The sequence below is a fragment of the Lathamus discolor genome, chromosome 2 (assembly GCF_037157495.1).
Source record: "Lathamus discolor isolate bLatDis1 chromosome 2, bLatDis1.hap1, whole genome shotgun sequence".
In the NCBI taxonomy this organism is placed as follows: domain Eukaryota; kingdom Metazoa; phylum Chordata; class Aves; order Psittaciformes; family Psittacidae; genus Lathamus; species Lathamus discolor.
Genome location: NC_088885.1, coordinates 64,311,468 through 64,326,496, shown reverse-complemented (window position 1 = coordinate 64,326,496; position 15,029 = coordinate 64,311,468). Strand labels below are relative to the sequence as shown.

Below are 15,029 nucleotides of genomic sequence, written 5' to 3'. Positions count from 1 at the left end.
AGTTAAATTGCAGCAATGTTATGTTGCGTGTTTTGTGTGTTGTTAAATGTGCTGAGAAAACTTCTAGTGGTTTTTGGGAAAGAGTTGGGTTAGGTTTGCATATGGGGTCATTTTGGACCTTTTGTTTTTACTATTTTATCGCGTCTGCTTCTCCTTTATTCTCAGATGAGATTAATAGAGAACATCGGCTTCAGCTGTAGGTTGAGCAGAAAAATTATATTGCTATCTTGAAGAGAAGCCCAACTTTCTGGAGTGGTCTTTTTGGTGTATTTAATTAAAAAATACCAGACTTTAGATATATTCTAAAAGCACCCAGTCTCACTGTGGGCATTCCAGTATCATGTCAGGGAAGACATGATTTGTATCAATGCTATCTTCACTTTGTGATCTGTGTTCTTGCATCCAGTATTTTGATCTACTCCCAGCTTTTTCCTTTTTTCTCCTGTCTGTGAGGAAGCAATGCACAGTTCTGCCTGCGATTTACTAAAGTCATGCTTATGTTAGGGTCTTTCATTGTTCCTGGCAGTTCTCTCCAACAGCTGGTGATGGCGAAGCTGTGCTGAACACAGTTATTACATCAGCCTGTGCTACATCAGCACCCTTCTGGCGGAGCCACTGGAGAGGAGTTTTCTTTCCGAGGTGTAGACAAGACTTTATTCTGAGAAAACAGATTGGTATTGGAAGTTCCTAAAGTAATTTCTGGAGAAGTTATTTGGTGGGGTATTTGCTGAGATGATTTATAAATTCTCATATAACTGATACTTGTCTGGGCTCATGCAGCTGTTAAAAGACATCACTGAAACAGGAATTGCATATTGTTGCCTTAGCAACTGCCACTTCATATTGTGCTTAAATCACTTGGAAGTATGCAGGGTATCTTAAAGAATTGCTTCCAACAAAAACAGCCAATCTTAAATAATTCTAAATAGTTTCACAGAAGAAGCTAAAAGGTAGCCTTTCCTAACAAAGACCATCATATTTTTAAGCTTGGTAGCCTCACTAATCCGCAGCCATAGCTTGTTAAAAAAAACCCAACCATAAAAAAAAAATGAGAGAACACAGACATTTGTTTATTCATACCACCAGAATCCATGTGATTGCCAAAGTGTCTGGAAGTTGCTAATATTTTAAAAAGATTCCTCTAAACTCCATCTTCCATTCTAGAAGATCAGCATTTTCCTATACTTACATGTTAAATGTCAAGTTTCCTTAAGGGCAGACTGTCTAGTTTTCTGTTTTGCTTGTGAACTGTTCTGGCTATGAAAGGAAGAACTTAAACATACTTTACCTACTCAGATGTTTCTTGTTCCTATTTCGAGCTGATCTTTTCATTCAGACTTTTTCTATAGATGTTTGTCACAGTTTCATGGGTTTTGTTAAATCACCTGAAAGAAAGAGGGGAGAGGCTTTTGCCAGTATTACGTTAATGCAGTTGCTGGAGTGCTTTTGCTACATGATAGTCTCAAATATACCAGTTCTGCATGGAGTATTTTATATTGCTATAGCAACTTCCCCAGCTTTGTGGTCGCTATTCTGTGAGCTATGTAACAGTCAGAATTGGATTTTGCACATGTGGAAACAGAGTTTCAAAGAGCACAAAGAAACAGTCAGAGTGCCTTTTCGACATTGTGCTGGGTCTAGAATAGAACCAGATTCTGCCACCTCATACTTTATTACTTAAGCCCAGGTTTACAACAGAAAGATCTAAATGTGAGAGCCAGCTTTAAGAGGCAATATCTATCTTCCATTTCAGAAGTTTATTTTCCTTTTATAGTATTGTACACAGTTAATAAAATTTAGAGAGATGACAGGACAGAGTTGTCAACATGCTACTTCTATTACCTCTTTTCTAGGCAATGAAAAGGAGAGACAAGCAAAATGGAAACATACAGAATTTAAAAGGAATCAGATATTTTGAGGACCAGTTGTCATTTTTAGGTCACTGCTCACATCTCTGAATATAATTTTCATCTGAGCTGCATGGCAGGGTTTGTATGTGCTGGAAGAAGCTACATTTTCACAGCAGGAGACCAAATCAAAAGGAAGCAGTCAGATGCAGGTGCACAGTAATAGAAAGGATCTGTTTACCCTGAAGTGTGAGCAATGGGCCAAAAAAGCAGAAGCAGCCTACTTCCATTTCTTGCCTCCTTCTCTCGCTACCTTTTCCCTCCCCTGTAGCTATGCCAACAAATTCATAAGGGGACCAAGGAGAAGGTGTTCACTTGCTTTTAATGAGCTGTATTGCCTGCTGCTGAAGATTTGAAGCACTTTTTTGTTATGCTGATTGTGTACTATTAGAGCTGGTTGTCTTTAATTTATACCTAATCCTTCCTTCCTGCTCACACAGCCTCAAGCCAGCCTGGAAAATGGTTGAAAGAGTTTGTCCTGTGGGCATCTGTTGCCTGTGTCCATTCTGAATTCTTGAATGATGCAGTGGAAAGAGCAGTATGCCTGAAGAATGTGTGCCTAAAACAAGCAAAGCAGCTTGCTTAAATACTATAAATCATACATTTTAGTAATCCTTTTAAAATAAAAATCCTGCAGGGTTGTCTAAAGATGGGCAGCTTAGTAATGGTGGTTTGACAGTCAGCTGTATTCATTGACAGTGAAATGAGACACTTCCATGAACACTAGCTGTTTTTCACCTGGGATTCTGAAGTTCTCTACTTGAGAGCTAAGTACTTTTCAAAGTACGAAGACCACCACCCAATGCTGTTTCCAAGGCTGCAAAAAACCTGTGTAAGGAAAAAACACTGACTCATAGTGAGTGTGAAATGGTAAAATTTAGCCACACTGGACTTTAAGTGTAAAACAGTCTGATATAGATAAGTAGGACCAATAGTATCCCCTGTCTTTTAACAGATTTATTTCTAGTTCATACATAGCTCTGTGATTCTATGTAAGAGATTGAGAATTTTGTTTTTCTTGGTAGTAAGTGGCACTGTAGGACGAAGGCAGCACTGTCTAGGGCTGGGAGGAGGAACTAAAAATGTATGAAATGCATGTGGTGAATTCTGCCCCTTACTCTGTGTTGCTGGAGTGGTCAGGTTCTCTGTTTCTTTCCTCAGGTGTAAAATGGGCCAGATTCGTGTTGTAAAGATTATTCTGATTGTATGATGTAAAAGATATAGGACTCTAAATATTAATGTCACTCTGTTGGTGCATTTGTGTACAGGGTTATGCACTAACCATAACATAATAAAAAGGAGGCACCTACCCATCTGGAATTGGACAGTAGTTGTAGCATAAGCCCTAGTAAAGTGGCAGCTGTCTATGCTGTATGCTAGAAAAGTATTTTTATCCTGGCATTAAAATTGTCATGCTCAGGAGCTGAACTATTCTCATGTTACTGCTTTCCAATCTCAACATTTAAAAACCAAAAAACTCTGTAGAAGAACTCCTAGACAAGTCCATTCTTTGTTTCCAGGGCTATCTTTAGAAAGGGAGGTACGTATACACCCTAGATGTTGGAGGAGCAGTGCTGAATAGGAGAAAAAAAGCAGTACAAAGGCAAGTTTGGAAAGAGATGTGCTCTGGTATCATCAAAGTGGAACCATATCATAAGTTTCAGTAAACTTTGTGCTTTTTACAGGGAGACTGTGTCATACCTAGACTTGCCTGTCAGAAGGAAACACCTACAATCTATAAGGCTTAGAGAATGCTTTATTATGATTTTTGAGAAATTTGTCTTCTAAGTACAGAAGGATTCATGTGATTCATAAAAAGTAGGTGCAGCAGTTCTTCTCTGCTTTATAGGGGAGGACACAGCATCTGCATAGTTAGTAAAATTTACTCTAAATAATTAGACCACAACTGAAAAATAGGGAGGGAACACTTTCTAATTACTTTTGCTTAAATGTTGATATACTTAGTAAAGGTCAAAATACGCATGTTTACCAGAATAATCTGCTAAAACATACACACATAAATTATGGCAATGTGTATATTTTATTGCCCACTTTATGACGGGCAACAAATACAAATTATATCCTGTATAACAAATACAGGAAAGTAGCTTTTTGTATGGCTTCCAAGCCTTGTACTAAGTATGCTCCACAGTATGGGGAGTGGGGTCAGAATCCAAACCTCCTTCAACACAAATGGAGAGGTTCTCATTGATTCCACTATGAATTGAACTCAACCTGAAGGCGACTTTGGCAACTGTCTCTAAATCAGTGGGCATGGCTGTATGTGCACTGTGCCATCTTCTATCAGAGAAGTCTAGAAATACAGTGGTTGTTAATATTCAATTTTTTAGCCAAATGGAGACTCTTAAAAACAAAACTAGCAATATTCAGATAAAAAACCAGTAAGGAAACAGTAAGGAAGATCACATGCCACATGCTCTGGGTGTAAGAAATAATGAATCAAACTGGAACAGTCACAGTTTTCATAAACTAAAAGAAAAAAATATTAGAGGTATGTATTATTTGAATATAATTGAGGCAGGCCATTGTTGAGGTTAAGTGGCAATATTCTATCAGAGCATGTAAACAGGGCCTGTCTTTTGTACCCATAGAATCCCAGAATCCCAAGGGCTGGAAGGGACCTAAAAAGATCATCCAGTCCAACCCCCCTGCAAGAGCAGGGTAACCTACAGTACATCACACAGGAACTTGTCCAGGCGGGCCTTGAATATCTCCAGTGTAGGAGACTCCACAACCCCCCTGGGCAACCTGTTCCAGTGCTCTGTCACTCTTACAGTAAAGAAGTTCTTCCTGATGTTAACGTGGAACTTCCTATGTTCCAGTTTACACCCATTGCCCCTTGTCCTATCACTGGATATCACTGAAAAAAGCCTAGCTCCATCATCCTGACACCTACCCTTCACATATTTGTAAACATTGATGAGGTCACCCCTCAGTCTCCTCTTCTCCAAGCTAAAGAGACCCATCTCCCTCAGCCTCTCCTCATAAGGGAGATGTTCCACTCCCTTAATCATCTTTGTGGCTCTGCGCTGGACTCCTTCAAGCAATTCCCTGTCCTTCTTGAACAGAGGGGCCCAGAACTGGACGCAGTATTCCAGATGCGGCCTCACCAAGGCTGAGTAGAGGGGGAGGAGAACCTCTCTTGACCTACTAACCACTCCCTTTCTAATGCACCCTAAGATGCCATTTGCCTTCTTGGCCACAAGAGCACATTGCTGGCTCATGGTCATCCTCCTATCCACCAGGACCCCCAGGTCCCTTTCCCCTTCACTACTTACTATTGTAGAATTTAAAATTCAGTCTTGTGTTTTATATGATTCAGTCAGTTTGGGTTTCAAAAATAAACCCAGTTTAACTGCAGCCAAGAAGGATGTTTGACATTTCTTACCATTCATTCATTTTAGAAAATCAGCCAGCTGGTAAAAATGCTTTTTATAGTATTCAGTAAAGGAAAAACTGTGTTATAGAACTATCATGTAAGTGATAGCACCAGCAGCATTTGTTAATTTTGATGAAAACAAATTCTGCTTTTGACCAGTCTGCCTTGGGATGGAGAAGGTTGCCAGGCAAGTTTTTTGCTGTCATTCATTATTATTTTCATGCTATCCTCTGTAAAGAAAAAAAAATCCTGGTTATATAGGAGTCTTTCCAAACCGAGATGCTAGGACTGAGTTTCCTCAGTTCCGGATGCTTTTGTCAGAATTGTAGTTCCCTTAAAGCTGGAACTAGTGCATACCTGTGGAAGCAGATGAAAGGCTAGGAATAAAAATAAGATGCTGAATTACTTCTGCTGGTACATGCCTGAAAAAAATCATCAAAGGTTATTATAATTATGACTGTTATTAGATATCCTGTCTGGTTTCTGCATATTTAAATTCTTTCTAAGAGAGGTGAAACTTAAGCACTTAGAGATCCCAGGGGAATAATCCCAGAAATGATGACATATTCCACTTCTTGAAGAAATTTCAATACCAAAGTTGCATTCTGCGTGCTTACATTTATTCTTAATTATACTTGGATGCAGGATACATAGTCATTTTCTGTCTTACAAATGCATGCAGCCAATTAGTCTTGTAGATCATGAATACCCAGTGGCCTAACTCATTAAATGGAATTTTTCTCTTCTGTTGTTATGGCAAAAGAGTCTGCAAATAGCTGAATATTGTCTTTCTCTGTAAGTCCAGCCTTGGCCAAAGCTACAAATCGAGTAACCATGTGAGGTTTTACCTGTACTGCTTGCAGTATGCCATCTTAGTCTTGTATGTGTGTGTGTATGTATGTATTGTAAATTGGTATAGGATGTTTGGCTCCTCTGCATTTCTGGTACTCAGTTTTAATGCCATGGTTTTGACGCTGTGTGACAAATTTAGTCTTCCTGGTTTCCTTCCATTCCTGAGAAATTCGGAGCCCAGAGAAGCTCTGTCTGGCCCACTGAGACATGGAGACCTGAACTGGTTTTGCTCATGAAAGCAAAGATAAGAAAAACTGGCAATGTGTTCCTGAAGAAACCACTGTTTATATCAAATGATCAAACACAGGTGTTCCTTTCTTCTTGCCTCTGATTTATTTTTTTTAATTATTTTTTGCATATCATACTTGCCATTCTGTCATCTGAAAGTATGAAGATAACACACGTAGCTTAGACTACCTCACAGGCAGGATTCATAGAGACAGTAAAGGCAGAGTGTTATGACCAGAGACAACCAGGGAATCACAACACAATTGTGAAATGAGTTACAGACCCAGTATTTCTTTGATTAGGTTTTGCTAAGTTATAGTATCCATAAATAATGAATACAAGATGAGGACATGACTTGGTGATCGGCCTTGGTGCTTTTCAGTGGTAGCACGTTTCCCTGAGGGTGCATGTTTCCTGTCTAACATTTCATCCTCCTCTTTTTCTTCATATTGTGTGACATCTGAGACTTTGGTCCTGTAGTGCTATAGCAGATACTGGGTTGTGATTTTAAAAGCTATGTACTCAAATATCATAGAAACAAGCAAACAAAAGTCCTTCTCTCCGTTCAGGGGTAATGTTCCCTGTAATCTTATTACTGGCATTATCTCCAGTGCTTTCTTGACATGTATTTGCAAAACTCCTTTGGGGATTTGAATTAACTGTTTTCTTGAAAGAAAAAACACACCTTACTGTTTAGAGGAATGGCAAAGGGCTTCAGAGAGCTGGCTGGTCACTGTCTCCTCTGCTCTCCAGGGTTTATTTTGGGAGTGCTTCAGATATGTGAAGAGGAAGGCAAGAGATATTCCATGAAGTCTTTCTTTTTTGGCAAGTGGAGAGTTATATATGGGGTTGTGTGTATATATATGCATATGTACAGTATTCATATGTATGCACACACACTATAATGTAGTTGTGATATTGCTGTTCTTATTCCTTCATGTTCTTTTTTTCTGCCATTGACTGTTAGAGAAAATCCTGATCTTTCACTTTTACTGATTGTACCTTAAAGAATCAAATCATCTCACATCTTCGTGCTCATTCACATGGCCTTTATGATGGAGGTCCTAAAACTTTTCATAGCAGCTGCCCCTATGGAAGTGTTTTACAGAAGGGGAAGAGTTTTGAATGCAGCTTTGCTCACAGATTTTTAAAGTTTGGAGTAAACTGTGAAATCTTTTTGATTCTCAAAATAGCAATAAAAGCATGGAATAAATTTAACTTGCTGGACAGTTGTCATTTGCAGAATGCATTTATCAGATAGTTTAGAAATAATCCAGGGCACATTTAGATGTCAAAAATAAAAATAGAGCTGGGCTCTAACTAAAAATGTTAGCTAAATGTCCTCTCTCCTAGGTTTGCAGAAGTTAGGCTATAAACATGATTACAAATCCTAGTAATAGATAAATTCAGGTGTTGTGGGGAATCGTGAACTTCAGGGGAAGTCAGATTTTGTTTTGTATCTACTCGGCACCTAAATGCAACTGATTTGTCTTCTCCCTCTTAACTAATTGTGAAACTGGTGCTTCCTTTAAACTGTTTTAGTGCATTTGGAAGTTTGGAGGTATCATTGAAGCACTGGGCTTTTTAGGCTAGTATTTAGTTGGCCTTTAATATGCAGTGTCTATGAGTTGTTCAAAACTCTTCTTCACGGAGTCTTTGTAATATGCAGTTTTGACTCTGCTGTCATGGAAATCGATGTATTCTCATGAGTACAGCTTAGTGAAATCACCAAGAAGGGATAAAGAGATGCCCTATCATTGTAAAGAACAAGTGTGGCTTAAAAAAATAGAAGGGCAAATGCATGAGCTTGATGGCATCTAGAAGTTGCGCAGTGTGCTAGTGTTCCCTCTGACTCTCAGGTACTGCTAGTAGTTTTGTTTGTCTGTTGGAAGGGTGGAGGGATAGACGGAATGGGGCAGACAGTGATGTTTGTGATTGATTGCTGAATTCTGTGCTGATGGGTTGTTTGTTGTGTTTGTTTGGGTTTTTTTTTTCATGGACTCTGTGCACATCTGATATTTTTATTTGTTCTTGTGTTAATCAGTTAAAATCAGTTTATATTTCTGGAATATCATTTAACTGGGATTTTGTGTTAAGCCATTACAGTACCACAGTTGTATCCCTCAATCCTGACTTCTAACCCTGTCATTTTTAGACAGTTCAAACTAGGGCTTTCTCTTCCCTGTCTTCTTGCTGACACAGAATTTCTTCACAGCATTGTATTATTTCTGCTAAGACTGATTGTAGTTGCAGCTCTCTTCTGAGTATAATTCGTTATTTTTGTTTTCTGAGTCATCTCTCACTCTTTTATTTTCCAGGTTGGTGAGAGGCAGAGAGTTCTGGTAACAGAAGAATCCTTTGATTCCAATTACTATGTTGCTCACAATCCTTTCTATGAGCAGGTACAGTTAAATAAACAAAGTAACATTTTTCTGTTTTATCTTTGCTTTCTGATAATCTCAACACAGTGTGGCATAGTGAAAACAAAAAAAAATAAAGAAATAAGAAACATTTTGCAGGCAACATTCTTCCGGAAACAGTTTCTTGATATGAGTTCAAGACTTGCTTATGAGATATGCAGTCATTTTCATTTCTGTGTCTCCAAAGCATTGTTTTCTGAATAGTTGAATCTTGATAATTTCTATACATCTTTCAGAAAATCGTTTCAGGCAATGCAATTTGGGAAAAAAAATCCAAAATAAATTAATTCAAACAGTAGGAAGGGTCAGAAACTTTGTCAGGATTAACACTTCAGCCTAATATGTCACATTTCGTTTTATGTGCTTTCTATAATTAATTCTTTCCACACAGAAATATTATCTGTGACATAGGAAGGAAGTACAGCATTTATTCCACAAAATCATTATTTTTGCTCAAAAGCAGATGACTTGCTGAAAATCAGTAAAATCAACTTTTCTGAATCATCATGATTTCATTCTGATTTGCCTTTGGCTTCTCCTTCATTTTCTTGCACTGAGCTCTACAGTTTGCTCTCGCTACCTTTAGTTATTCAGTTGTCTGAACCTAGAGAGGCTACTGATGATGGCTGTACTTAAATAGTCACTAATAGTGCTTTCTTCTGGCTCAGTTACATTACAGCATTTATTTATTTATTTTTGCTTGGGTTTGGTTAGTAGTAACATTCCTGCTCATGAAATATCTGCTTCTGTTAGATATCTGGGTTACTATTTTTTCCTCTTTTTCTTTTCTTTTTTGAAATCTCTTTGTTGTTGTTCTTAGTCTCTAACCACTGTCTAAGCCTTACGTATTGCTGTTTCTTGCTTTTGTAGCTTATCAGTCATGTTTGAGGAACATGGTTTTCCATATAGATATTAAAAAGAAATTGCTTGGTTTATGGAAGTTTCATTAATTAAAGAGAAAGCAGTACGTGGAAAAGAAGGTGTTCTATGGTGTTTGTATGGCACCTAATACCACTCCTGGTTGGGACTGGAAATACATGAAATAAAAATGGTAACATAGGGAGTAATTTTAAATTCTATTACGGATTGCATACTTTCCATTTTTTTTAATGTATGTCTTTTCCCTAAAATCTTGTGTGGCATGTTTGACTAGGATAATATCCTACTGTTTGTCCAGGTAAGTACAAGACTTGGTGCTATTTACTTAACTTTAATAACAGTGAATTTGATGATAGTAAATTGAAAACCACTCTTGAGTCACTAAATATTGTATTACAGTTTGGAAGCTGGAGCTCAGAGACCTGGTGTAACGTTCTGTTAACTCAAATAGTTATCAGACCTATTCTCTCTTCACTGACCTCATCTATATTAAAAGAGTTTGCTATTAAAGCTACATCAATAGAGCTACACTGACAGATTTCTTGGTAGAACTAGAGCTTACATTTGTGGAGGCTCTTTTTTTAGAGCCTTTTTATGCCACTTGTTCTTCCAGCAAAAAATGTTGCTCCTGTATGTTGGGATCTTTCTTTCATAACACACACGATTTACAAACACCTGTTACTTTGTGTCTTTTTTGTGAAGTTCTTACAGGGCTCTCTGATACTATGGCATATTCAGGAAAGGGTGGCACTAGTTGGTAACCAAAGAAACACGCATCCATTTTTACAGGCATTCATTGTCAATCATGCGTCTCAGCTTCAAAGGATCTGCACAATCAAAATAAGGCCTTGTGCAAACAGAAACTAGGGCATAATTTCTGTCCCAAAGCATTTACAGACTCAAAAACATATTTTTATTTTATTAAAAAAAAAAAAAAAACTGACCTAACACTGCACAGATCTTGAAGAATGCAAGCTGGAGATCTTACTGGTCAAGCGTGTGGTCAGGGGCTATCGTCTATGCCGGTGACTAAATTTTTAAAGTTCTAGGATTTGCTCTGATGTTTATAAAATACCTGTTTTCTGAGTGGAAGCTGGAGACACTGATGTTCTTTGTGGCGTTTAGTAACTATGTCTTTATCTTTATTTGAAAGGTTCTTGTACCAAAGGATCCTTTGTTAATGGGTAAAATGGTAGAAGTGAATATTTATGAAGCTGGGAAACATTTCATGAAGGGGCAACCAGTGTCAGATGCCAGAGTTTACACTGCATCCATCACTAGACCGTTAGCAAAAGGAGAAGTTTCTGGTTTAACAGGGGTGAGTAAAAGACATTTTCTGCTTTAATACACTAGTAAAACAGCAGCTGTTCAAGCATAATGATTCCATGCTATGTATCTGTTATCATTTTATAGTTCCCCTCTTATATATGCATGAAGCTTTAATCTTTACTGACAGATTGAAATCTGAATTTAAAAGATGTTTTTGCTGATGCTCCTAGCTTTACTTTGCTGACTCTAAAGGCAATAATACACTTGTTTCTTGTTCCAGGGTGCAATAGCTTAGTAGAACTGAAAAGATTTAACAGCAGTGATTATATAATTCAATGTATTTTAGTTCTAGTTTAGTGGAAGGATGAATTGGTTTATTTTGCTTTACAAAGCTGTTTCTGAAAAATGTGCATTGGCTACATGCTGTTAGAACAGATCAGAATTGGATTCAGAGATTCAAAATTAACTGATGAGTGGAGGTAAGGGATATTTACAATATATTTTGGAAAAATGTCAACATCTGATTTAAAGAAAATGAAACTCCCTTAAAAAGAGATCTGATCCTTATTTTACACCTCAGTAGATATGGCTGTTAGCCAAGTATTCTCATGCATTTCATGGAGCTCTAGTTGTAAAAACTGATGGAGTGTGAAATGAAAATGTGTATCACATTTCTAAGCATCATTTGATGTCCTTTCTCCTGCACTGTTGTTAGGATCTCCAAAAATATGTAGCAATAATTTAGCACATGGAAGAAGGATAATTGACAGTTTATCAGCCACCTTGCTGCTATTACAGTAAATTGTTGACAAGTATTAAAGTATATATGCATCCTTGTTAAAGTTCAAAGTAGTCATATTTAAAAGAAACAGTCAAGGCGTACCTTATGTGAATAGTGTTAAGCTAAGCTACTTGGTTTCTTGAATAAGCCTGGCTATGGAAACACAGAGCAACAATAATGCACCTACTGTAATGTGTTTGGCAGGTCATGAAACTTAAGCACAAACACATTGCTAAACTCTCGTTTGAATACTGTCTGTGTGCCTGTGTATAATGGCCTGATAAGGGTCCATAAGAGGGGAAAAACCAGCCAAAACCCTCAAATTGCCTGGTTTGACTATGTAGCTATTTAAACACAGATGATTTTTTCATCAGAATGTGGGGTTTTTTTTTTAATAATCTGCTGGAACAGACCCAAGCCTGTCATTAAACTGAGTATGTGCTGCCAGAAGCTTGTAGCATGGGAGCAAGCAAGCAGACGGTTGACTGAAATTTTGTATGTTAAAAATGAGAGATGAAATTATTAAAATTGAAGATACTGGTAACTGCCATAAGAACTTACTGAGATGTATAGACCTGCTTCTGCCCTTTGAATGTAGGTAAGAACAAGTACCTGGAATGCTCAAGTAAATGGCTACAGAAAGTGAATAATAAAGCAAATAGCTTTTCATGACTTTTGTGGCTTCCAGTGCTCCCTCAAGGGGGTATCTTATTTGTGTTCGGTACTGGACGTGTTACAAACTTTTACTTTCTGGAAAAAAAAAAAAAATCTCAATACTTCAGTAAATGGGACGTCTTTTGTATGTGGAAACTACAGCTGAAAGCTTTTACTCATGCTTAGCAAATGCATAATCTGTAGAACATGAGCTGAAATTGTTAGTGGGAAGTTCATCCTGACAAATCATACGTGGCGAGTCAGGAACTTTCTTAAGTCACTGTAGGTTTTTGGCTGGCTGAAAGATGCTCTTTAAGTAGTTCCGTATGATTGGACCGCTGGGAAGCATTTCCTTGTAGGTGTGCTCTAGACTTGTAATTATAACCTAAGATGCTTATGAGCAAGATAGAAGGGTGACATATGTCATATGACCCTTTATATAGCTTATTATGTGTGCAGATGGCGGGTTGGGGAAAGAAGGAGGAGGCAACTCAGAACATATGTATTCAAATACTCCCTTAAAAGTAGCGAAAGATCTTGAATCTTCAACAAGTTTCCAAGTGTCTCCACCAGGTTTTCAGAGAGGCAGCATGCAAAACTGAAACCTTGGCTAACAAACTGTATAATGTTACCTAACATAGGCTATGAAAGCAAAAAATTGAAACACATGAGGCCCTTTCATTTTCTGCTTCCCACCGTGCTCACAAATAAGCAAGAATTAGGGTCTGCTTTACATTCCCAGGCTTGAAGGGATGGGTAGCCAGCTGGTTCTTTTAAGAGCAGGTATGTTTCTGTTGGATGTCCCTTGGGGAGAAGCTCTTTTAGTGCAGCAACCAGCATCCTTTATGTAGCAAGCTGTCTGAAGTGCCCATGAAGTTTCTCATGGACCTCTGGTCTCACATGGTCAGTAACACGACTTCCTCTTAACTTGTTTATATTTGCTGGTCCATGATGAGGGCTAGTTCAGAGAAATACATGAATTTAAATGTAGATAGATGTAATCTTGATCAAAGGAATGGGATAATGGGCTGTACTGCTTCAGTCCATTCCCATTCAACCAATCATTTGGTTCTTTTCTAATGACCATGTATATTACAGGGGCTGCAGTGCACACATTACAGTCCAGCATGTTGCACAAGTACTATGAAGAAGAGGAATAGATTGCTGAGTTAGAGCTGTAATGTGGTTGTAGACAGTCTGTAGCAGTTAAGAAGATGCTATTTTTGTAGTTTATCCTGGGCATCACTTGCTATCATTAACAGTGTTTTCATTAGCTTGCATAGGACACAATGAAAGATGTTTCAAAAAGCATCACAGCTGTACTTCTCTGTAATGAGGAATGATCAGAGAAAGAGTGAAAGCTTTCAAAAACCGTACAATTTTTGAGGAAACTATTCATATGACTTTAAAAATAAAAATAAAAAATTGAGAGCACCACAATGTGAGGATGTCAAAACAAGCCACAAACCTATCCTAAGCAAGAAGAAACTTCTGTAGATGGTGTGATGAGGAATACCTCAAAAGGACCAGAGCTCTTTCTCAGCTACTACATGCCCCTCAGTAATTTTTTCTGACAAGTTCAGAGGGGCCATCAAAAACAACATGGCGTGCCTGAAGGAGCAGTTGTAGGCTTTAATTTTTTTTTCTTTTTTTAACCCTTTTGATGGCATGATTGAGGCAACAAATTCATCCTAAGAAATACAAGAAGCAGGTCACCAACTGGAATCAGCAGATCGGGCTGGGAAGGAGGGAATGCAAAATATCACACAAAGGACAATCTACATACTCCATAAAATATTCACACATTTGTATATCTGTGCCAAATAAGGATGAGACAAATATTGATAGAATTAATTCAGGATATTTCTAGCATATCTTTTTTTATCATGCTCTTGTCACTTCAGCATTTTGAAATTCAGTAAAGCAATTTAATATGTCTGCCATGTTCTTAAGCACTCTGTTAAACTAGTCTTTGAGATTCTGGAAGCGAGTTTGCAACACGTGTATTACTGAGTACATTGTCACTGGATCATAAACATTTTTGAAAAGTCAGCAGTGCATGTTAATGGTCTGAATGTAATTTAATATTTTAATATTTTAATTTTTATTCATTTTAGCTATGTTTAGGGATCTTGACAGTTTCCCAGCAGCATAAAGTATAATACCTAATAAATATATCCTGTTTACAGAAAAAGATTTGCCCAAACCTAAAAAAAAACCTGAAAAAAGAAAGAATCTGCAAGAATATGATCTCTTGTTAGAAACGGAAATAGAGTAGGTTCTGTAATCCAAAAATAATTCCTGCTGTTTACATATGCTCTGTGACTAGGGAAAAAAAATATTGCAAGATGAGAAATACATGAAGAAGAGACCAAAGGACTAGGCAATAAAAATAAAAGGCTGGCTGCCTGCCAGAATTGTAATGCATTGCCAGAATCAAAGCCCTGTAAGTCTGAGGGCCTTTGGTGGGAAATTTTAATCAGATAGAAAATTAAGGCAAGAAAAAAAATTAACAGGCTATTTATATAGTCATTTTTTTTCATAATTCCTGTTTCTGTAATGCATCTATGACTGACTTTCTTTTTAAATAAATATAGGCACGTCTTTGTTATCTGTTTTCTGTTGGTTTAGGTGATAGC

At 37.6% G+C, this 15,029-nt stretch overlaps 1 protein-coding gene across 6 annotated transcripts in view; it reads left to right on the top strand.

Annotated features, from left to right (window-relative positions):
- The window catches only part of CDKAL1 (CDK5 regulatory subunit associated protein 1 like 1), a 394,159-nt gene that overhangs the window by 357,821 nt on the left and 21,309 nt on the right, over positions 1 to 15,029 (top strand). For all 6 annotated transcript variants that reach the window (XM_065667220.1, XM_065667223.1, XM_065667218.1 and 3 more), the window contains 2 exons: positions 8,706 to 8,789; positions 10,840 to 11,004. In XM_065667220.1, the coding sequence (XP_065523292.1) occupies positions 8,706 to 8,789; positions 10,840 to 11,004 (249 nt within the window). The remainder of the gene's footprint in view (positions 1 to 8,705; positions 8,790 to 10,839; positions 11,005 to 15,029) is intronic.